The sequence below is a fragment of the Sphaeramia orbicularis genome, chromosome 9, assembly GCF_902148855.1.
Source record: "Sphaeramia orbicularis chromosome 9, fSphaOr1.1, whole genome shotgun sequence".
NCBI lineage: Eukaryota > Metazoa > Chordata > Actinopteri > Kurtiformes > Apogonidae > Sphaeramia > Sphaeramia orbicularis.
This window is the reverse complement of record NC_043965.1, coordinates 25,494,792-25,515,874: the sequence shown is the minus strand read 5'-3', so window position 1 is coordinate 25,515,874 and position 21,083 is coordinate 25,494,792. Positions and strand designations below refer to the sequence as shown.

General features: G+C 36.5%; 3 protein-coding genes across 5 annotated transcripts; 2 read left to right on the top strand and 1 right to left on the bottom strand.

Moving 5' to 3' along the window:
• The first annotated feature begins 5,179 nt into the window (after positions 1 to 5,179).
• Positions 5,180 to 8,962, top strand: sftpbb (surfactant protein Bb). Of its 3 annotated transcripts, none has more exons than XM_030142889.1 (11): positions 5,180 to 5,331; positions 5,550 to 5,596; positions 6,031 to 6,105; positions 6,363 to 6,485; positions 6,595 to 6,720; positions 6,833 to 6,913; positions 7,010 to 7,193; positions 7,301 to 7,443; positions 7,768 to 7,848; positions 8,076 to 8,186; positions 8,578 to 8,962. In XM_030142889.1, the coding sequence occupies exons 1-11, from the start codon at positions 5,280 to 5,282 to the stop codon at positions 8,620 to 8,622; spliced, it is 1,068 nt and encodes a 355-aa protein (XP_029998749.1). In that variant the 5' UTR covers positions 5,180 to 5,279; the 3' UTR covers positions 8,623 to 8,962. The 3 variants fall into 3 exon arrangements, with proteins under 3 accessions (XP_029998749.1, XP_029998748.1, XP_029998747.1); XM_030142888.1 differs by having other exon boundaries at positions 6,595 to 6,726; XM_030142887.1 differs by having other exon boundaries at positions 6,595 to 6,732.
• A 103-nt stretch (positions 8,963 to 9,065) lies between these two features.
• usp39 (ubiquitin specific peptidase 39) lies at positions 9,066 to 13,429 on the bottom strand. The gene is made up of 13 exons (XM_030142873.1): positions 13,228 to 13,429; positions 12,876 to 12,954; positions 12,671 to 12,765; positions 12,456 to 12,592; positions 12,076 to 12,228; positions 11,761 to 11,986; positions 11,599 to 11,673; positions 11,302 to 11,369; positions 10,662 to 10,850; positions 10,422 to 10,564; positions 10,082 to 10,217; positions 9,854 to 9,940; positions 9,066 to 9,324 (listed from the first exon to the last, which is right to left on the bottom strand). The coding sequence occupies exons 1-13, from the start codon at positions 13,286 to 13,288 to the stop codon at positions 9,271 to 9,273; spliced, it is 1,503 nt and encodes a 500-aa protein (XP_029998733.1). The 5' UTR covers positions 13,289 to 13,429; the 3' UTR covers positions 9,066 to 9,270.
• Positions 13,430 to 13,635: 206 nt separating this feature from the next.
• On the top strand, positions 13,636 to 15,870 carry c9h2orf68 (chromosome 9 C2orf68 homolog). Its single transcript, XM_030142898.1, has 4 exons — positions 13,636 to 14,015; positions 14,466 to 14,581; positions 14,679 to 14,824; positions 14,928 to 15,870. Exons 1-4 carry the CDS (start codon positions 13,906 to 13,908, stop codon positions 15,048 to 15,050), a joined length of 495 nt encoding a protein of 164 aa, XP_029998758.1. The 5' UTR covers positions 13,636 to 13,905; the 3' UTR covers positions 15,051 to 15,870.
• The last annotated feature ends 5,213 nt before the right edge of the window (positions 15,871 to 21,083 follow it).

Here is a 21,083-nt window from a genome sequence, read left to right as displayed (position 1 = left end):
TAAAATAATTTTAAAGCTTTTGATGGCATTGACAAAAATCAAAATTAACTTTTCAAGTAAGATTTATTGTTTTCATACGTGCATATAATTTGCATATGAGATCAAGATAGAAGAAACAAAGCAATTTTATGGCAATAGTGGATTTGAATTAATTATTGTTCGTCAGTTTGGCATCTGAGTCACATAATGATGTTCTCTTATAAGAAGGAAGAACGTTAACTGAATTTTTTTACACTGTTAGCACCCTTACAATTTGTCTAGAGTAAAAGGATGAAGCTGCACTTGTATTACCCACCAGCTGGGGGAAAACAAGACAAAATGAAGCACAGTAGAATAAGGCCAAAACAGCAAACACAAACCCACACTTACCCTGACCCCATACAGAGCCTTCACTTACACACTAACTCATGTCATTTAGATCACAAGGTCACACACAGCATAACATACAGTACCATTAGCACCACGCAGAAAAGCAGCTCGGCAGCTGAGAGAGAAAGAACTGGCTGTGAGGGATCTGTTTGGACTTCACTGATCATCAGACAAAGCTCAGGTGAGGAGGGGTGTAGGGAGGCATTTAGAGGGAGGGGCTTAACGCACCTGAAACACAGAGATCAAGGTCAATGGCTGCACACAAACATTCAGGGGATGAAGTGTTTCTATCCTATCATTAACTTAGTGACTTGACAACGTATAACCAGGTTAATAACAAATAATAAACAGAGGTAATATACTTCTGCATTTTGTATCTTTCACAATAAATTTTAAGAATTTTTGGAATTACTGGCTGTGATGCAAAGTCCTGTTAAGCTAAGAAAATACTTTACACATTTAAACATCAACTCAATACAACTGAAATCCTAGAATGACAACTTGGCAGTCAAGAAAATGAGGCAGTGATGAAAAAAAGAAATTGACTGTAAGTCATCTCTGTGACTGTATAGTTTGGTATGACTGAAATGTCCTGATCTATGCTTACGCCCACTTACAGACACCAGGAAATGTTTCTCTCTTAAATTTCTTGAGATGTCTGAGGATTACCAATAACTGCAAACTGATTAAGTTAATACAAAAGGCTGATACTTTTCTTTTTTTTTCTGATGTCACTACAGTGATTTATGAAGGTCAGTCACTAAAACCAGGGTGTTAAACTGAAAACACATTATCTGCTTTACACAGTTTTTACCCTCAGCCAACTTAGGGCCGAAGGGGTATTGTAGTTGTTTTGTCACCTGTCCATCTGTCTGTCCGTTCGTCTGTCCATTCTGGCCAAGGGATATTAGTTGTTTATGTTTTCAACACCGTAGACACTGATCTCTGCTTTGCTTCACTATTCTACCAATTGTCTTTGCACACGGATTTATGTGATAACACTTTAGGATAATGAGAATAGGGAAAGGGTAATAACTGACAAATCAAAGCTTGAACGCTACAAAATAAGCTGCAGATAAGTGTTTGGTTTGGTCTGTAATGGACATCGTGGTCCTCCAGGCAATACTTTACCTGCTGCCTCAGGATCAGGGTCATCTTATGTTTAACAAAGAACGTGAGATTTATCTTAGTTTTCCAATTTTTTTATATTGTACAAATGATTTTGTTTGGTCTATTGTAATTGTGTTGTTTGAGGGGTAGTTCTGTTTATAGTATGCTATGTTGAAAATACACCTTGTAGAAGCCAATAGTGCAAAAACGACTGATAACGTAATAATGGCCGATTACATAATAAATTTGCCATTTTAAAAATGTAATAGGCCAATAACGTCATAACTGGTCAATGCATTATAAAAGTCCTGAACTGATAACGTAATAACTTTTGGCCAGTAATGTGATAACTTATTACGTTATTGGCCAAAAGTTATTACGTTATCGGTTCAGGACTAACGTAATAACTTATTACGTTATTGGCTGGTTATTACATTATTGGCCTGGTAAAAAAATGTTTTTTGCAAATGTAAAAACTGAGCCAAAAACATATAATATATTAATATCACTGTATTTAAGTTTCATTTATTAGATATAACTGTGATAAAATCTCCCTCTCTCTCAGAAAATATCAGGGGGTATAAACATTTTTAAAGAAAAGTGTGTTGTGTGTATGCGTGCGTGCATGTGTGTGTGTGTGTGTGTGTGTGTGTGTGTGTGCGCACATCTATCTGCTGATGACCTCTGGTAAATTTTGTGGAGCAGAATGGATAAACTGAATAGATCAAATATGGGACAAAGCCTTAACAATGTTTATACCCCCTGATATTATCAACCTGTAATAGTTAATAATGCTAATAACTAGACAACAGTTAACTAGGTATAGCCAGTTAACACTGAATACACTCTCAATAATGTTGTATCATCTTGCACTAAATATATAACATTGTACGTGGTATATGCAAGAATTTCAACAAAATGAACTGTTCATTAAAGAAAAGTGATCACAGATTACCTTTCAACATGTGTGCTAGAAAGGAAGCAAGGAAGTTTGGACAACTGAAGAAAGTTAATGTCACACTATTGCCCTCTACTGGTTAATTATGGGAAATCAAAAAATCCTTAACTGAACATGGTTTTTTACTATCTTCAAGAGTGAGTTACATGACATACATGTCATACATATTTCATATCATACCATTGTGTATGTTTGTAAAAATGTGTGCTTCCATTTTATTTGGAGATAGCTTGAAAGGCCAAGGAGCTGCAGACAGGACTAGAGATCATGTTAACCATCAAGTTAAATACACAAATACATGGAGAGAGAGGGAGATTTCATCACAGTTATATCTAATAAATGAAACTTAAATACAGTGATATTAATATATTATCACGTTATTGGCTCAGTAATTACATTTGCAAAGAATTTTTTTTACAGGCCGATAACATAATAGCCAGCCAATAACATAATAAGTTATTACATTAATGGCCAAAATTTATTACGTTATCGGTTCAGGACTTTTATTACGTTATTGGCCTATTACATTTTTGAAATGGCAAATTTATTATGTTATCGGCCATCATTACATTATCGGTCGTTATTACATTATTGGCTTCTACACACCTCCATACTTATTTAGATACTTGTATGTTTCCTACATACATGACAAAACAGGGCTCCTCCTGGGCTGTGTTTTGTGTTTTATTCTGGTCTCTATAAACACCAACAGCATCTCCTGTAGCAGGAAAAGACTGACACTTTTTAAGTATGCAGATGACATGGCCTTGGTTGCACATACTACAGACGCCCAGGCACAGCCAGCCAGCCAGCCAGCCAGCCAGCCAGCCAGCCAGCCAGCCAGCCAATCTATCTATCTATCTATCTATCTATCTATCTATCTATCTATCTATCTATCTATCTATCTATCTATCTATCTATCTATCTATCTATCTATCTATCTATCTATCTATCTATCTATCTATCTATCTATCTATCTATCTATCTATCTATCTATCTATCTATCTATCTATCTATCTATCTATCTATCTATCGTTCGTACAGATTTCTGTGAAACAAAGATGAAAAATCCAACATGGATCCAGGTGCATGTATTTCAAGCTCAAAGACAGTATAAGAGAATATAGTTGAGGCCAAAAGTCTTGGGAATTACATTTGTTTGTAATCAAATGTCTTTGAAACCTATGTATAAAAGAATTTAGCCAGCAAGTTTTGTAAAACCAACAACAATTACTGCAACAACAACAAAATAATAATAATAATCATCATCATACATTGAATTTATAAAGCACTTGTCATTTAAAAGAATCTCAAAGTGAAACAGAAAAAAACAACAAAACAAAATTTGTCATTCCCAAAACATTTGGCCTTGACTGTGCACTTAGATTTTTTCTGATCTGCTACCACCTGCTGGGTCTTAAATGGCCTGTTAGTGGTAATGTCTTCAATTAAAACAATATGATCATTCATTTAAACATTTCATAAAATGCTAAATTCTACGGATGAACGCAGGAGTGTTAGAGTCTATCCTATCTACCAACTGGTAAGGTAAAGGCCTTGATATATTTCTTCTTTTTGTTTCTTTTACAGTTTTTGGCTCTTTCCCTACACAAAAATTACACCTAACGCAAAATGTTTAAAGCTGTATATTTTCTTCTTAGTACCACATTTCCAGTTCTGCAACCCTACACCCTTTTTACATATACATATTTCACAAATTCGCAAGAACACACTTTGAAAATATTTATATTTGAATACCAGTCAATCTTGTTGTTCATTCCCAACATAAAGTGGTTAGAACCTACCAAAAGTGGTTTGAAGAACATCAACCAGATCTCAACCAATCAAGCATCTTTGGGGTCAGAACATTATTACTATCTGTCTAATATTGTGTAGGTCCCCCTTTTTCTTCAAAAACAGCTCTGACCCGAGGTCTAGCCTTCACCAGACCTCTGAGGATGTGCTGTGTCATCTGGACCAAGACATTAGCAGCAGATCCCTGAAGTCCTGGAAGTAGAGAGGTAGGGTGTTCATGGATCGGATTTATTTGTTCAGCACCTCCCACAGATGATCAATGGTCCTGATATTGGGATGTCCTTCTTTAATCAATTTTTGGTTGATACTAACCACTACAGACCAGGAACACCCAATAAGACCTGCAGTTGTGGAGATGCTCTGACCCAGTCATCACTGTTACAACATGGACCTGATCAAAGTCACTCAGTCCCTCACATTGTTCATTTTGCTGCTTCTTACATATCAGCTTGTACTGCATGTCCACTTACTACCTAATAGAACCAACCCAGTGTAAGGTGCCAATGTCATGAAATAATCAAAGTTAGTACCATTTCTCCTGTCAGAGTTATAATGTTAGGCTGATGGGGGAAAGTAGACTTATGTGAAAAGTGTGAGGAAAGTAAAAATGCAGATAAAGTACTTCTGGCAGCCTCGCTTGGTATAAAGTGCATCAGAAACGTTTTACTGCAACTGTCATTGAAATGTGTAGATTATTTTGCTGCAAAATGTGACACACCTTTTTCATTTTGACATAGAAGTGAGAAGTTTAACTCAAAGTGTTGTGTCTCACTGTGCTTGTGTGCAAATGTGCATCAACAGTAATTTTTTAGCGGCTCATTTTGACATGTGATTGTCATACTTTGTCCATTTGCAGATCCTAATGAACTCCGCCTGAGTTAGTTGTTTCAATGCGCCTGCGCACATTCGCTGCTTTGGTTGGCTGCGACTGTTACCCTGTATTTCCGGTTCTGCCCAAACAACAGTACATATTATTGTAGCCGTTTCATTTGCGACATTATTATATCGTCTTGTGCTCCTCCACACCATGGCAGCTTTTGGTTTTATGATGTCGGTGTTCGCGGTGTTTCTGTGTCCTGGTAAGATATTATGACATTATGACATATGCCTAAAATGTCTGCATCACTGTCACCTGACCATTCGCCAGTATGTTGTAAACATCAGGTTATTATGGTTTCTTTAAGCAGTTAGAACTAAAAGGGCTTTGGTTAAATTATTGTATCTGTTATTTGTTTTTGTACCTTAACTGTCGATATCAATGTCTGTCTGTAACTAGTTTCTTTATGTGTGATTTAAGGCGGATCCAGATTCATCATAGACCCTGTGTCATCCATCAAAGATTTGGTAAGGATGACACTGTATTATCTCTGTTTTATCTGATCGTCCAACAGCTATAGTGTGGTTATAAATGGACATTCTTGTGAAAATAATACATACACAGCTCTGCTTAATCAAATCCACACTACAGCCCAGCAAAGTAAAAAGAAATTGTCTTATTTTTTATTTTTTAACCTTTTTCTTTTTTAGTGCATTTACTTATTTATTGTGATGTCATGACCTTTTGAAATCATTTAGATTTAAGGATATCCTTGCATTTTATAACTATTAATAGGCATAATGCTTGAAAAATTAAGGCTTTATTTTTTATCTGCCTTAGAGAATGTACAATATAAAGATAACACAAAATAAGAGAAAGGTGAGAGGGATAGGAAATGAAGCAAAGTTAAACGGCCATAACAGTGTTCTCCATTTGGTTTGTATTGTATTGTATTGTTTAGTCTTTGGACATCTGCTCAGAATGCAGGCAGATCATTGAGCTCTCCACCAACATGATTTCCAGCAGAGACACGAAGGTGAGGAAATTTTCCCTCAATTTTATTTCACTTTTATTTGATGATTCGATGATGTGTGTGTGTGTGTGTGTGTGTGTGTGTGTATATATATACATATATATATATATATATATATGTGTATATTACAAAAATTACAGTCACACACAACAGTCACATAACATGCGTTATTTTGTATATGATCATAATCTACATAATGTAGTAGTATTTTTAAAATAATAGTGCCAAAGCATATAATGTGAGACTATTGTTTATTGCAGGAGACCGTATATGGAACCTTACATGCTCTTTGCCAGCATCTTCCTGAGGATCAGGCATTAGAATGTGATTCAGAAGTGAAAGTGTATTTAATCAAACTCCTTCAGCAGACTCCTGGTCATGTGGTGAGGACACTGTCAGGCTTCTTTTAAGAAAATATGAAAAAACAACAACCACTTCCTGCTTTAGTTCTTTCCCTCAATATAAGATTATGTTTTTTGTTTGTTTTTTTAGAAATCCACTGAGTCCTGTAAGGCTTTTGGACTTTGCGCTGTACGTAAAGAGGAACAGCTGCTTCAACTTCCCCATCATGACACCAATAAAGAGCTGTCTAGTTCTGTACCTGGAACTGCTGAAAATGTACATGTTAGTAGTGTGAGAACCAAAATTGTTGTTGAAATGAAAGATGAAGTGAAACTTTTGTCTATTTGTATTTATATACAGCCATTTTATCAGATCTTCATCTCTCTAGGAGCTGTTCGGACCAGTTTGCTCCTTGTGTGTACTTGTTATCAGGAAACTGGAGACTTTGTTGCCCCAAAACATGACTGAGGTGACTCTTGACTATTTTTTATTATCATGTTCCTTTGTATTTTGTCAGTTCCTCAGTCACACCATCTCATCTGAATGCTATTCTCTTGCCCTGCAGGATGCTTTAAAGAAGCTCATGGGAGAGGTGTGCAGCCTTGTGCCTCAGAGCTATAAAGACGAATGTGACGATTTTGTTGACAAATATGGCGCGGAGATTGTGGAATTCCTCTTATCATCTGCAGCACCTCATACAATCTGCTCCTTGCTGCATCTCTGTTTGTTTAAAGACCTGCCGGCTCCTGGTAAATTACTTTTATCGTGAATAAATGTGGTTATTATTCGGTCTTAGGTTAAACGTGAACTTCACGTCCTCAGTGTCACTAAACAAATACTCTGATGCTTTTCCCAGAGGTGTTTACCCCATCAGACTGTGAGTCATGTCGAACACTGGCTGTGCTGAGCCGACTCTACTTGGGTCTCAACTCCACTGAGCCTCAGACCTCGTCTTTCCTGCTGTCTGTGTGTGACCAACATCCTAATGCGATCCCCAAGGTCTGACCCTCATCTCCCATTAACACTGAAAAACCCCACTTCTCCAAAATCAGCTCACGTTATTTTAATGTAAAAATACTTGTAAGCCTCATCATCCTATTGTTTTGGACTTGAACCACCCTTTTCAAAGTTTGACATGGTAATGCAGTTATTATAGCTACATGAGCTTTTATTTTTGGAATGCATGGCCCTATTATTTACTGTTTTAAATTAACATCAAATGCTTTGGTAGACTGAATTAAGCATCTATTAAAGTGAATAAGGTAAGAAAATTTTCTGCATTTTGCACCAAAAACAGCAATGTGATGTTCTTCAATTTTGTAGTGTGAGGCCTTCACCAATATCTATGGCTCTCGACTGAAGAAGGTTTTGGGAAACCAGATGAACGGTCCAGATGCTTGTGAAGTAAGAATGGCCGCATTGTTTAAGAACATTGTGTATTGAATTGTCTCACTGGATTAAGGAATGAGGAAAATAACCAGTATCATCACAAATCAGGACGCTAGTCAACAATAAAGTCACTGTTACTTGTAGCACCATATTTAAGTTGATTTACAAATAACACCAATCATGACTGTGTAGAATAAACATATGATTCATATTTAACAGTTTTTGTCTAATCTGTCCAAAAGAGAGCTGATTTGTGTGCTGCCACAAAGAAGGTGGAGCTTCTGGGACAAAATCGCTGTACATGGGGACCAAGCTACTGGTGCAAAGACATTGAAACTGCTCAGAAGTGTGGTGTAAGTTACATTGGGTCATTCTTGTATAGATTCTGTGGCACAAAACAGTACATTACTCATTTATAAAGTACACTATACCTGAAAGTGTACATATGTGCTTTAGTAAAAACTAGCACTTACCAAATGATCCCATTTTCTTTAGTCTTTTTTTAAGATTGTAGGCAATCAGAATGTGAATTATTTGGCAAAGAAAAATAACACTATCCTTACAGTAAGACTCTAATAATTAGGTTGAAAATAAATATATGATGCCTAAACCACTGCCTTTCCATTAAAGAACCCATATCTTTGTATATATTATTATTTTTATATTATATTTGTTATATTTAATATGTTACTAGGGCAACAGTATTTCCTGTTTCACATCTCATTTCTGTATTTTTACCAACAGAACCAGGCATTCTGTGAGAAATTCATGTGGAAGAAGAATGAGTGAGTCAATGGCCTGTGCACATAAACTGTTTCTTTTATGATAAATTATTACACTACTGTACTCCAAATTAATTTTAAAATGTATTGCACTGATTTTTACTTTTTGAGGGACAGTTAATTATCAATCAGCCATAAATGTTACACACATACATAAATATTGTGATTTGCATGAAATCTTTGAAGACTGAGGCTGGGATTCAGTCTGAAGCATCCAATCCTGCTGTGCTTAAAAGTTCTGTGAATACTGTGATTGTGAATATAGCTGCTTGTATGTTAAAAGAAAGAAATACAGTACATAATAAGAGGAGCACCCCATATGGATTAAAGACTGTTTGGACAAGTGACTGACTATGACTGTTGAACTCTTTTTGTGGTTTTTGAGGAAATGAGTACTTTACAGTCTTCTAAAACTAAATGCAGAAAGATTTGGTGTGAAGCATAAACAAGTGTTCTGAAGCCTGTTTATTAAGAAATGTCCACATTGTAAAAAGACAAAACAGTGAAAACCATGACATTTACATTTAATTGTGGCTATTAACAAAATCTTCTGATGTGATACTTATCTTACAATGTTTTCATATTTCAAATGATTAAATACCCAGTTTATTTCCAGTATGGTGATGTCACTTCTGGCCTTTCAATCCTGCATCACCTACGCCCCTGTGTGGTTGTTTGTGTCATCATCACTCTCTTGCCTTTTCCAGATCTAGAACAGAAATACAGCACTTGTTAATGATTTGAAATCAAAGAAGCTTCATGACCGGGAACAACACTGTCTAAATTTCAAGGACCACATTTAATTCACAATAATTTACAACAACAACAACTTGCATTAAATAAGTTATTAAATTACAATTAAATCAGATTCAGATGATGCTGGACTTACTTTGACAATGTATTTAGTCAACATCTCACACTTGAATAGGACTGTGCACTATGACTGTATTTTTGTGTCTTTAGAGGAATGTCTTTGTTTATATCATATCGCAAGAACAGTCTTTATGGAAATATTTTTGTCATTTGGACAGTACTTAACATGCTTCCACCAGGCACAAATAAAGGTGGGTACTTTGAAACAGAGTGGAGAAAACAGAGCATAAATGAGCCTTAAAAGAGATGTAGAGCAAGATAATTCTGAACAGGAGAAGGAGTCCAACAACCTAAGATAAAATCAAAAGTTGCCGATAATGTATATTTTTAGCATTTATAAACAAACACCTAGTTGCAGAACTTGCCTGGATGTAGGCCTCTGACAGCGTAATCATCTGGGGCAAAATGTCAGTCACCTGCAGATCCTGCATCTCATACCACTTCCCAGTTCCCTGATTTAACATGAGGACACACAAATACTCAGTCTGTGACATTTAACCCCATACTTGCATTAACATAATCAAAACATATGACATTTTTATAGGCTGTAACCAAAAACACTGTAAAAATTGAAGTATCGGACTGAAACCTACATGATGCAGAACATGTATTCTGTATGCTCCCTCAGAAGGCTTCCCATCATGCACTATGTTGGCAACAAGATCATAAGTTGTGTTCTTCTCTGTAGCTTGTGCCTCTTCTGTCAAGTACTCACGAAGGTCCACATTTCTAATGAAGCAAATAAGAAGTGACAATATGACTAATAGTTTACAGTAGACAGAAGAAAACATCTGAGAACCCAGTCCTTGAAAGACTTGCACTTCTACAATACTAGACATACCAGCATCAATAGCACAGACCTATCAAACGTACGATCAAATCCAAGGCTCCTGATTACAACTTATTTAGTTTTCCTGTAAACGAAGCTCTTACGTGATAGGGAAGTTGACAATTGTGGGGTTCTTTTCCACAAAGAAGTTGTTCTTGGTAAATCTTTTGATGCAGAAGATGAGATACGGAGGCAGTTTGGTCAACTGGAACCTTTTAAGAAAGTTCTCTTTGTAGGTTTTGTATTCCTAGTTGTAAATCAGACAGAACAGTATGAAAAGATACAGTACAGAGTATTTTAATTACAAATTACGTTCATGATTCATGCAGTGTCAAGGTTGGTACCTTTTCTGTGTTGCCATTGAACTTGCCCAGAATGTTGAAGAGAGGAACCTGCGGGATTATAAGCTGTTCCTTCTCATCCTTGTACAGTGGAGCTGTTGGGAGGTCAAGGGTCAGGAACAGGAAGGTGGATTCAGACATCTGTTCCTGGTATTCCTCTGTCAGGAGCAAGGCCTCCTTTTCTTCTGGTAGCTGGAAAAAAAATAAAACACACACAAAATAATACTTTTAAAGCACATTAAAACTAGTTTAATGTAAGAATGATACTGATTCTTGGTAGACATAAGGACACAAACATTCATATTGTTCTTTTAGTCATTTTTCCTTTCTGTCTCTTTCTTTTCCTTCCTACCTGATCAACAGAGGCATTTCATTCACTTTCATTTACTTATACGGTCCCTAATGGTGAGGATTGGCCGTTTTAAATTACAGTTCCTCTATACTTCAAAATCAGCAACATCAGAGAAGACTTCAACATATGATAGTGTGCCAAAAAAAAAAAAAAAACACTTTTCATTTAGACTTTAAGTTGGACAGCAATGAACTCAGGAGGAAGAGTATCTTATAACAATGTGTACAGTTCTTAAATGTGTTCATATTCCAGATGATTTTAATGATTTTATTAAACAATCAGAAAACTTACTAAATCCGGGTGTGGAAGTTTCTTGGAGAAGATCCGCATGGAGCCTTGAAAGGCTTTGGTAACGATTGCTACAATTTCAGGAACAAAAAAGGACAGATTAATTGCATTATTATTATTATTTTTTAATTAAAACAAAACAGCATTTTGTGAGCTGACACTAATTCACACCAAAAAATTTTCTCCTCGACTCTGGTGAATATCCAATATTGTGATGCACTGAGATCAGAATATCTTCATTTTCACATATGACTTTCTACAAAACAGGGAAACAAACTCCACCAGATTTCTTGGACTCACATGTTTTTTTCTTTGTCCCACCAAGAGCACCATGCAGAGCATTTAAGAACCATGTCATGAAGTCTACTGCATCTCCTGCAGAACAGAAAAAACAATAACATCTTTTGGTGATCTATGGTATGCATGGAAGTACGGTAACTGTATATTACAACTCAAGCTTACCCTGCTTGGTAATTTGGAAGTTCTTCTTACTGCACAGAACCACAGCCTGCAGCATCTCGTGAGGAGACACATGGGCTTTGAAGTTTCTTGGATTCCAAAGTTTGCGCATCAGCTCACCGAATCTCTGCACCAAAAGGAACATGATGTCCCCTGGTGGCCTGCGTATTCCCCTGTAGTTCTCCTCCTCCAGGAAATAGTTTCGAAGTGGGGGAACATTGGAAAAAGCCTTGGAAATGGAGATAAACACTAACTGTAAACCATTTCAAAGTTGTAGCTATCAAAAAAGTGATCATTATTTGTGGCAGTTATTCTTACCTGTAAGACAACATTAGCATAGTCATTGGCTTTGATGTTGTTGAGTCCAACAATACCTGGCAGGTAGGTTGTACCATCATAGGCTCTGTACAGTTTACCCTGCTTGTCCAGACCTGCAATGTGTTGCTTTGTGAAAGTTGGTTTCAGCACATACTGCAAAGAAAATAATTGACAATCAAATAATACAACCACAAAATACACAGATAAATAGTACAATTAATATTAATGCATCTTAGGTCTTTATTTGTAGTTCTGCACAAAACAATCTGTTTAAGACTTAAATTTGCTTAATTTACGAGATGGTATTTAATGTGAGAAAAGTTAAACTTAATGTGTTTGGTATAATGATGTGTTCTGAGTCTGTAAGACCATATACTCACTGTGATATCTTCTAGTGAAGAGTCAATGATCTCATAGTTGTCAGGCAGACAGTAAAACTTGAGAGTGTGCAGATTGAGGAAAACATGATGGGTGAATTGTACACTGTGAGTGTACGCATGGGACTTTAGACCTCTTCCTGAAACAAAAGACGCGTCACTGTCAAAGGACAGTCAATAGTTTAATAAACGGAGTACTAATCAAGTTGTTCACCTACCTTGAAAGTATTTTCCACATATAAGACAGGCATAGACATTGATGTGAGAGAGTGAGATGGAGCAAAGCTTCTCGAAGTCAAAATCTAGCACACTCCTGCAGGATGAACACACAAAACTTGAATTGAATTACACGGATGAAGCCGAGCGTTGGGATGAGTAGCATTTAGCAACAGTAATTGTCGTGTATATTCAAGTGTATCTTGCCTGTTTATGGTGTCGAGATAGGGACAATGACGACTTCTCCGGTCTTCTGTTACACGTCCTCGTACTATTTTGGGTGCCACTGTAACAGTGCAATAAAATTAACCAGGATTCTGCTCAATGAAATGCAGACATGTTTTGCATGCTAGCAAAACTAGCGTTAGGTTGAACAGAGATGATAAATTTGGGCATCGACATAGAAGGATGGGCGGTGCATTCTTAAATTTGGCAAGAACTCGTGAGCCACCCGTCGGCAGCACCACGCCACACTGACAAAACGAACGCTCTGCCAGTATCATTAGCTAGCAACCTGCTAACTAGACGTAGGAGATACGTAAAAAGTAATCAAACTTACCTCCGTCTTCGTTGTCATCGTCGTCTACCACTGCCTCTCTTTCTCGCTTTAGAGAGGCCATCAGGGCTATAGGCTTGCAGCGTTTAATGTCAGAATAACAGAAAAGGCTCTACAGTGTTGATAAAAGATGACTGAGTCGATCCTCAAGTGCGTCGAAACTCGCGGTGGTTGTAGAGCTGTTCAGTGGTCACTGCGCTCTCAAAAAACTAACGGCCGACCAAAGTTTAACCCGGAGTGTACGTTAGCGCCGTTTCGATGCCTCTTTCGATATCGACTAAAAATCATGGGTGGTGTAGAAATGGTGAATTTAGATCAACAACAGCTGATTAAAATGTGGCAATTATATTAGGTTTGGAATTTACTCTTTTTACTAATGATTTGGGCATGAAACATGTTATCCATTGTTTAAAAGAACTTAGCACTAATTTTACCATCTATATTTAAGATTTCACAACATGTCTGGAGCTGTCAGTGCAATTTTCTCATGCATTTTACGTAATTATTTGAAAAACAAAACGCATTTAACCACTATAAATGTGAACCCTGCGTATGTTACAGTTGGACGGCAATTTACCATTAACTAGCTATGTAGCCTTTTGTCAGTGCACTGTGTTCGCAGAGAGTTTTTGTAATCGTTAGCTTATAAATACTGTCACCGTGTTAGAACCTCTTGTTAATATGGATATTTTAAGGGACGATGAAGTGCATGAGCTAAAATATAAACCCGGGGGTCGTTTGGACATGAGCCACGGCTTCCTGCACCATATCCGGAGGAACCAGATTGCTAGGTGATTCCCTCAGCTACATAGCTAACTGTAAGCTAGTGCTAGTGAGTACTTAGCTTCACATTAATGTTGGTAGAAATTAAGCACGTAAATGCCACTGCGGTGCACAAGTCGGAATAAGTGACAATTGTATTTATTTTTACCCTTGAAGTCAACACAGTCGGGAAGACTCGCACAGGCCTGCTGGCCAGAGTTAGTGTTTCGGACACAGAGCTGTTAATTAGGAAACCTGTACGAGGTTGAGCAGCTGCAGCTGTCAAAAAAGACATGACTCCTACTGTACTTTCATAGAGGAAAATTGCCATTTTTAAGGTGAACAAAACTGAAACTAATTGAACCTTTTACAAATCATAATAAAGCCAAACAGACTAGCTAGGTCAGGGGTGACAATCTGAGAATTTTCTATGGATATCCATGCCTTGATTGAAGTATTTTATTTCCTTTCTATTCAAGGGATGACTATGATAAAGAAGTGAAGCAAGCCAAAGAGCTCCAGCGGCGGAGACACACAACAGTACCCAGACGACCCCGTCGACCTGACATTCAAGTCTACCATCCGCGACGAAAATGTAACATTTAACTCTAACGTGATTATATGGTTGTGTTGTGACTATATGTTCATTTTATGCAGTGAAGATAATCTGTGCTTTTGTTCTGCTCTTCCAGATGGTTCAAAGTCAGGAGCCAGTGCAGAAGCCGAGGACTGGAATGAGAGTGGATCCAGTACAGAAACTGAGACCCCAGGAACTGAACTCTTCTGGCTTGACTATCAGGCGGATTCTGGTACCATTACCTCCTTCCTTGTGCACAAGGTTAATGCACATCCCTTTGGCTAATGTTTGTGGCTGTCTTTATGGTGTGGTTAAATGAATGGCATGTCCTGATGTCATCTCTGATTTTGTGTGATTTTTGAAGGAGGACAAACCTGAGAAGGTGGTGGAACGTGTTGCAGAAAAGAACATCTTGGATTCAGCCATGAGGGCTGTTTTAGAGGCTCGTATTCAAAAGGAAATGGACAAGAGACGAGACAAACGCTGACCCTCTCAAAATGAAGAATGTATTCTAAAGTGGCAAGACTTTAAAACCTGTGGAGCAAGACCTAACTCGCAGTTCTGTGTTCTTAATGAGAATTAATGCTGTCTATGACAGTGATGGAGGAATAAGGCATCTGGGATCATGTGTACAGTGACTGTCAGTGGGGACACAACAACTAGCTGAGTCTATTTTTTTATCATTATTTCTTGTCAGTGAAGGGATGGCACTAATCTTACAGTAGACGTGACGGTTCAGAGTAGACTATCATGTTCATGTTTACTATATTTCATCAATCTTTTACATTTACCTCATTCCCTCGTTCATTTTTGTTACAGAGGACATCATTATATCAAGTTTGACCAGATCTTGACATGATCTTTTATGGCATTTCATCTTGATTCTTTTCAGTACTTCTGTTCATAAGAGGAGAGGTTATCTTTCAGAGAGCACTGTAAACATTTTTTCTCCCAGTCAGCATGTCCTGTTTTGTTTTTTTATTGTTTACACCTTTTTTTAACTGTTTTTTTTTTTGTTTGTTTGTTTTTTCGTAAAGTGCTGTGAACCATTCATCATGTATGATTAGAAATGTGAGAATTTTAGTTTCATATTTTAATGAGAGTTGCCATGGCAATGTGTATTTGTGGCAAATGTTTTTCATTGTTTCCAGTATTTTTATTTATTTTTGGTCATTGAAGATTTTTATATTTGATACTGTAATATATATTTTTTGAGTAAACATGAAATGACCTATACATAAAGCCATTTATTACTGTCCAAATGTGTCTGGATGGGCACTAATGGAATTAAACAGCCATAAACTGAATGATTGTTTTTAGTCTCTGTATGTTATATGTTGTATAAATATGATACTCATGATACAAGAACAGATAAGATGAGTCTTTTAACAAGATTTTCAATGAACTTTAATGCAATCAGTGTAATATAGCCAGATGCATAAGGGCTTACCTGAAAGGTTTTCCTTTCTTGCATTCAGCAGATGGCAGTATAAATCCATGTTTCTTCTGTGAGGGCCTGTCCCTGATTCTCATTCCCAAGGTTCATTTTAAAAAGAAGACTTTCTCCTACTGAGATGGCATAATTATTCCAGAGTTTTACATGCGAGGTACTACTTTTTGGACATTTTGCTCAAACTTAAACTTTTCTTAAGGTAAATTGCAAACTCTTAATTTTGTTCAACCCTTGAAGATCAAGAACTAATTCTATGGTGATTTCTAAATTAATTTTTCTCTGCATCAAATCTTAGTGATGTACCACCATTTATTACAATATTATAGACATTTTGTATTTTTCAGTGAAAATTTGGTATTTTCTTTCATTTACTTAACATGTAGATGTTCTTAAAGGGTCAAGGTAAATTCATAGGTTATTCCATCAGAACAGAGAAAACTGAAAAACAACTTTTCAGCAGAACATATCAAGAACATACATAAGAACATAAAAAGAAGTGTGTCCATCCACTGTCATTTATTAAACTCCATGGGTTTTTACGGGTGAATCAATGTTGTAGAAGATGACTGTGTTTCCATGGTAACTATGGAACCTCTGAACATCCAAATGGGTCATATGTGATGACCATGAAAAGCTGAGAAACTGTATTTTACATGAATCATTAAAATGTATTGATAGGATTAGTGCTGAAATAGTTATTAAACATTTTAGATCAGTAGATGCTTTTGGTAGCTGGTGGCTGTTTAGGTCTTTGAAGGTCAGAGCTTAAATAGTGTTGAATACAATGTGTTCCTTATAGGGATGAATGCTTGTTTTTCTACCATTTCCTTTATTTGGTAGAAATTTAACAGCAATAATATAAAACCCTTTCCTTAAACAGTTTATTGTTTCAGCAAACATAAAGCAAATAAAGTTTTTTAGAGGCAAGGCCTAGTAAACACTATTTAATAAACTACTAAAATCCCAATATCATAAAAAATACACTTGTTCACCACAACTCAAAGTTGTCTTAGCATAGCCTGAAAATAAAAATGTATGAAAGTCATAGTTACATGCCAGATACCCTGACTCATTTACTCTTGGGTATTGAGATTTAGTATCAAGTGACAAAACAGTTTCAATACTCATTATTATCCTAACAATTAAAGGTATTGAAGGCTTTACATTACAAACTTTTACATAATAATACAGAAAAAGTTAGACGTCATGATTTACATTTTCTTCTTCTTTCCTCTACTGTTGATATTAGCCTGATTTGACTTTTTTCATTTAACAATCAGGAAAGGTTTCTTTGATTTGTCACCCTTAGATCTACCCAACCTCCAACCATGAGGGACTTGTTGGCTTTTTTTTTTTTTTTTCACCAGAAACAAGCAGTATGAGTTTCAACCAGCAAGCATGGAATCCACAGGATCCATAAAGCATCACAGCAACATAAGTCTGTCTGCCTTAACTAGTCTGCAGTAAAAGGTTCCAAGAGTTTCCAGTTTTAAAGGGCAGTTAAACATTGTACCAAGAGATTATGCAAGTGTGTTTTTCAAAGGATAACTTTGCTTCTTGCTTTTCTTGTGGCTCAGCTTTTGAGATTACAGTAATACATCTTCACTAGTTTCATCAATTAGCATCTTTCCTTCCAAATTCACCAAAAGAAAAAATCACATATTATTTTAACCTACATAGTTTTACATGCTTGTGCCCCATCAAACTGATCTTTTTCACATGACACAGAAAGTTTCACTGGAAAGAACCCAAATTTGACTTGATAAAGGGATAGACATGTTGTTGAGCCACATCACCAAAGAGTCATTCTTTGTTTTCATTTATGCCTGATAATACGTCAAATTCATTTTCAAACCACATGGTCCCCAAGTTTGTACAGCGTTATGCAAAGCCATGTCAGGAAGGAGCAGGCTCTGTTCTGCTATTGGTGGATCAGAGACACTCCTCCTGAAGTTGTCGACGCCTTTCTCCAGCAGTTCATTCTACACTCAGCATGTGACTGAAGTTTACTGCAGGCGATGCAATGAACACCAGTACATTCCTGTATCACCTATTCTGTCACTTACCAGATTATCTCAGATTTCATCATTCGTCAATTGGCTGAAAGTTAACCAATCACATGTGTCACCTTCACACCTTCCCCTCTTAGTTCACACTAATTATACAGTATTACATAATGCATTATATAGGTGGGCTTTTTCTTCTTTTTGTAATGTTTTGCCATGTATCCACAGAAAAGAAAGGCTATGAAATCACATACTGTGAAGTACATTGGTAAACAGATAATGCCTATTATCGATATATTGCTTTACGTGACAGTAAATGTGTCACACATTTCAGTTTCTTGTTGGACATTATTATGGTCATGTGTTTTGCACTAAAATTTTTATATTATTTCAATAGTACATTTTATTGATAAAGCACACAATACGTAAGTAATGAAAACAATGGTACTGCATACTCTAATCTAAAAGCATCCTTTCAGTTAAATGGTGAGTTTTGAGTATATATGAAACATAATGGTCTGTTTGTCTCTCACATTTGTGCAAACATGCAGAGGCTCACATGTCCATACATGTATGTGCATTTTTGTACATATTTGTAATTTTTCAGGATTTCTACTGCTTCACACTTTTTCAATGAAGTGACAGATTTGTACTCAACTATTTGCCATCTGAAAATTAAAAAGCAACCTTTTCCATTCTCTATTATATCACATTCACTTAACATATTCCCAAAAGCAGGCTGTTGTTGGCCTTTATTTTACCGACACTGGGGACAAATCAGGCACTGGATTTGTGCATCAGGGAAAACTGAACTGACCAGTAATGCATGGTTTAATTTGTGTTATCAGTACACAAAAGTATTCTTGCTCCACAAAATGTGGTAAAACTGGTGAGACCCATATGTGTATGTCAGTTTACTTTCATGGTCCTTTAAAGTTCTTATGAACATCGTGCAGGCAGGCACAGCTCTGCTACAGTGTGAGGTTACAGTCAGGCAAGCATTTAACTATTATGCTATGAATACCACATCCACACTTTCCCTCTATGACGTATGGATGTAAAGATATGAGATGAAAAAACTCAAAATCTCTGCTGACCTTAATATTTGTGTAAAGAAAAGATACCATAATAAGATTAGGAAATAGGCTTTTTAAGAGACGAAGACATCTGTTATCTGTTAAATCAGAAAACCAGAATTGTGTCTTGACATCAGTACTGGCAGGTTTTCAAAATATTTAAACAGATCCAAACTTATGAAAATATGCTACAAGGAAAACTAGCTCTCCTCATTAAAAGAAAAAAAAAAGGAAAAAAAATCCTCTTTGTCCTTCCCTTAATGTAAACAGTCTTGATTTGTGAATTTCTTTACATCAAAATGAATTCAGTGATTTTACCAAAGAAAAATGTGTAGTTTTTGACTTTTTCATGGCTGTGTAAACCCTGTTAAAACTAGTTTTATATGTAAAAACACATGTTGGTGCTCACAATAGGACCAGTAAGTCAATCTGATTTTCACTCAGCTTTGTTCAGCATATTTCATAGTCAGATAAAGCAATATCAGAGACATGTTTCATAACACACAATGGAATTCAGACCATGTTGGGCACAATGTTGGGTCTGATTCCAATTTATTACCTGCTCAAGTTTCATTCTGTATAAAGCTTTGAGGAGCTACTGGGAAAACAATTACATAACAGGCTGTTTGGAAATGAGGCACGTTGACTCAAGGTATATTTGTAATCAGATGCACCTACCTGTCACATCAGTGCAGACTGTTATTACGATGAAGCTATCGTTACTCACCACACCCAAATCAAATAAACCACACAGTTTCAAAATACATGATCTCAGAGGTATTGGTTGTACATGCTCCTAACACATCCATTCCCAAAGATTGGGTCAGGGCCCACAGAGAGGTCGCATGAGATTTTATTTGGGTCGTTAAATCAATTTGCAATTAAAGTATTTCATTAAACTTTCAAAACGGATATATCAGTATAAGTATATTCTGTTTGTTTTACTGATTAAAGGGAATCAAACAGGATCCAACTAAATACACTTATTTGATATCCATATAAGAGAGTATGTTATAGTTAACGCACATGGACACAAGATAAAGCTTGTGAACCCTCTGAAAATGTATTGTTTTCTGCATGAATTGGTTTTCTGATGATCTACATCTATGTCACTGGTGTGAGCATCATTTTCCAGCAGCACCATGAATGTTTAATAGCTGTGTTCAATAAAGACATGAAATATTATAATTGTTTGTGTGGTATTAGGTTAAGAATATTGTGTTTGTCTACACTTGTGACAAAGCTGCAGATCAGATCAAAATTTATTTTGAAATCATGTAGATAACAGGCTGACCCCAAAGGGTTTATATTCCTTTTCTCACCACTGTTTAGAAGATTAAGCTGTGATCACCTCATAATATTTGTTTTAGTTACTAATTTGACTATATTAATCATGGAAATTATTTATCTCTAGCACGTTGATCTGTGGGGAACCACGGGTTCTAGATGCTCTGATCCAGTTCATTCTTTTACTTTCTTCGTAAATTCCACTAGCATTTTCAGTTGAATAACCTCTCAGCTGGAATGCCTATTTCTGCACATGAAATCTGACACCACGGCAACTTGGCCCTATTGTTTATCTGTTGCTAGGTAACCCACTTTACTGATAATTCTATGATTCTGGGCAAGTAAGGCTCTCTATAAGGCTACTGTATTCCAAAATTATTAATATCTCCCAAAATACTGGTCCTATCAACTTGCCGTTTTCACTAGTCTCAATGCTAGTCTCAATGCCAAACTGCAGCAGTCAGTTCTTTCTGGATTTTGTGCAATACCCAAGACACACTGAGTCCACATCCCTTTTATAATATAGATGGCAGTCAGTCACATAAAAAATAAATAAAACCAACCAGTAATTGAATGATAGTTGAAAATGAGCAGGAAAGTTCATGCTAAAATTTGTTCACATTTGATAGATAAGGCCACTGTTACAACTGTCATTTTTAAAACATGGGTACCCTTAGTAATCGTTTAGAACACAGAAC

Bases quoted from the DNA above. Each gene is read 5' to 3' on its own strand.
- sftpbb (XM_030142887.1), top strand. From the start codon at position 5,280: ATGGCAGCTTTTGGTTTTATGATGTCGGTGTTCGCGGTGTTTCTGTGT. The intron at 5,597-6,030 runs GTAAGGATGACA...TGTATTGTTTAG, and splicing joins TGTCATCCATCAAAGATTTG to TCTTTGGACATCTGCTCAGA. The intron at 7,849-8,075 runs GTAAGAATGGCC...TCTGTCCAAAAG, and splicing joins ACGGTCCAGATGCTTGTGAA to AGAGCTGATTTGTGTGCTGC.
- usp39 (XM_030142873.1), bottom strand. From the start codon at position 13,288: ATGGCCTCTCTAAAGCGAGAAAGAGAGGCAGTGGTAGACGACGATGAC. The intron at 12,766-12,875 runs GCAAGATACACT...TTCATCCTGCAG, and splicing joins TATCTCGACACCATAAACAG to GAGTGTGCTAGATTTTGACT. The intron at 12,229-12,455 runs GTGAGTATATGG...TTTTCTTTGCAG, and splicing joins CTTCACTAGAAGATATCACA to TATGTGCTGAAACCAACTTT.
- c9h2orf68 (XM_030142898.1), top strand. From the start codon at position 13,906: ATGGATATTTTAAGGGACGATGAAGTGCATGAGCTAAAATATAAACCC. The intron at 14,016-14,465 runs GTGATTCCCTCA...TTTCTATTCAAG, and splicing joins CGGAGGAACCAGATTGCTAG to GGATGACTATGATAAAGAAG. The intron at 14,582-14,678 runs GTAACATTTAAC...CTGCTCTTCCAG, and splicing joins CTACCATCCGCGACGAAAAT to ATGGTTCAAAGTCAGGAGCC.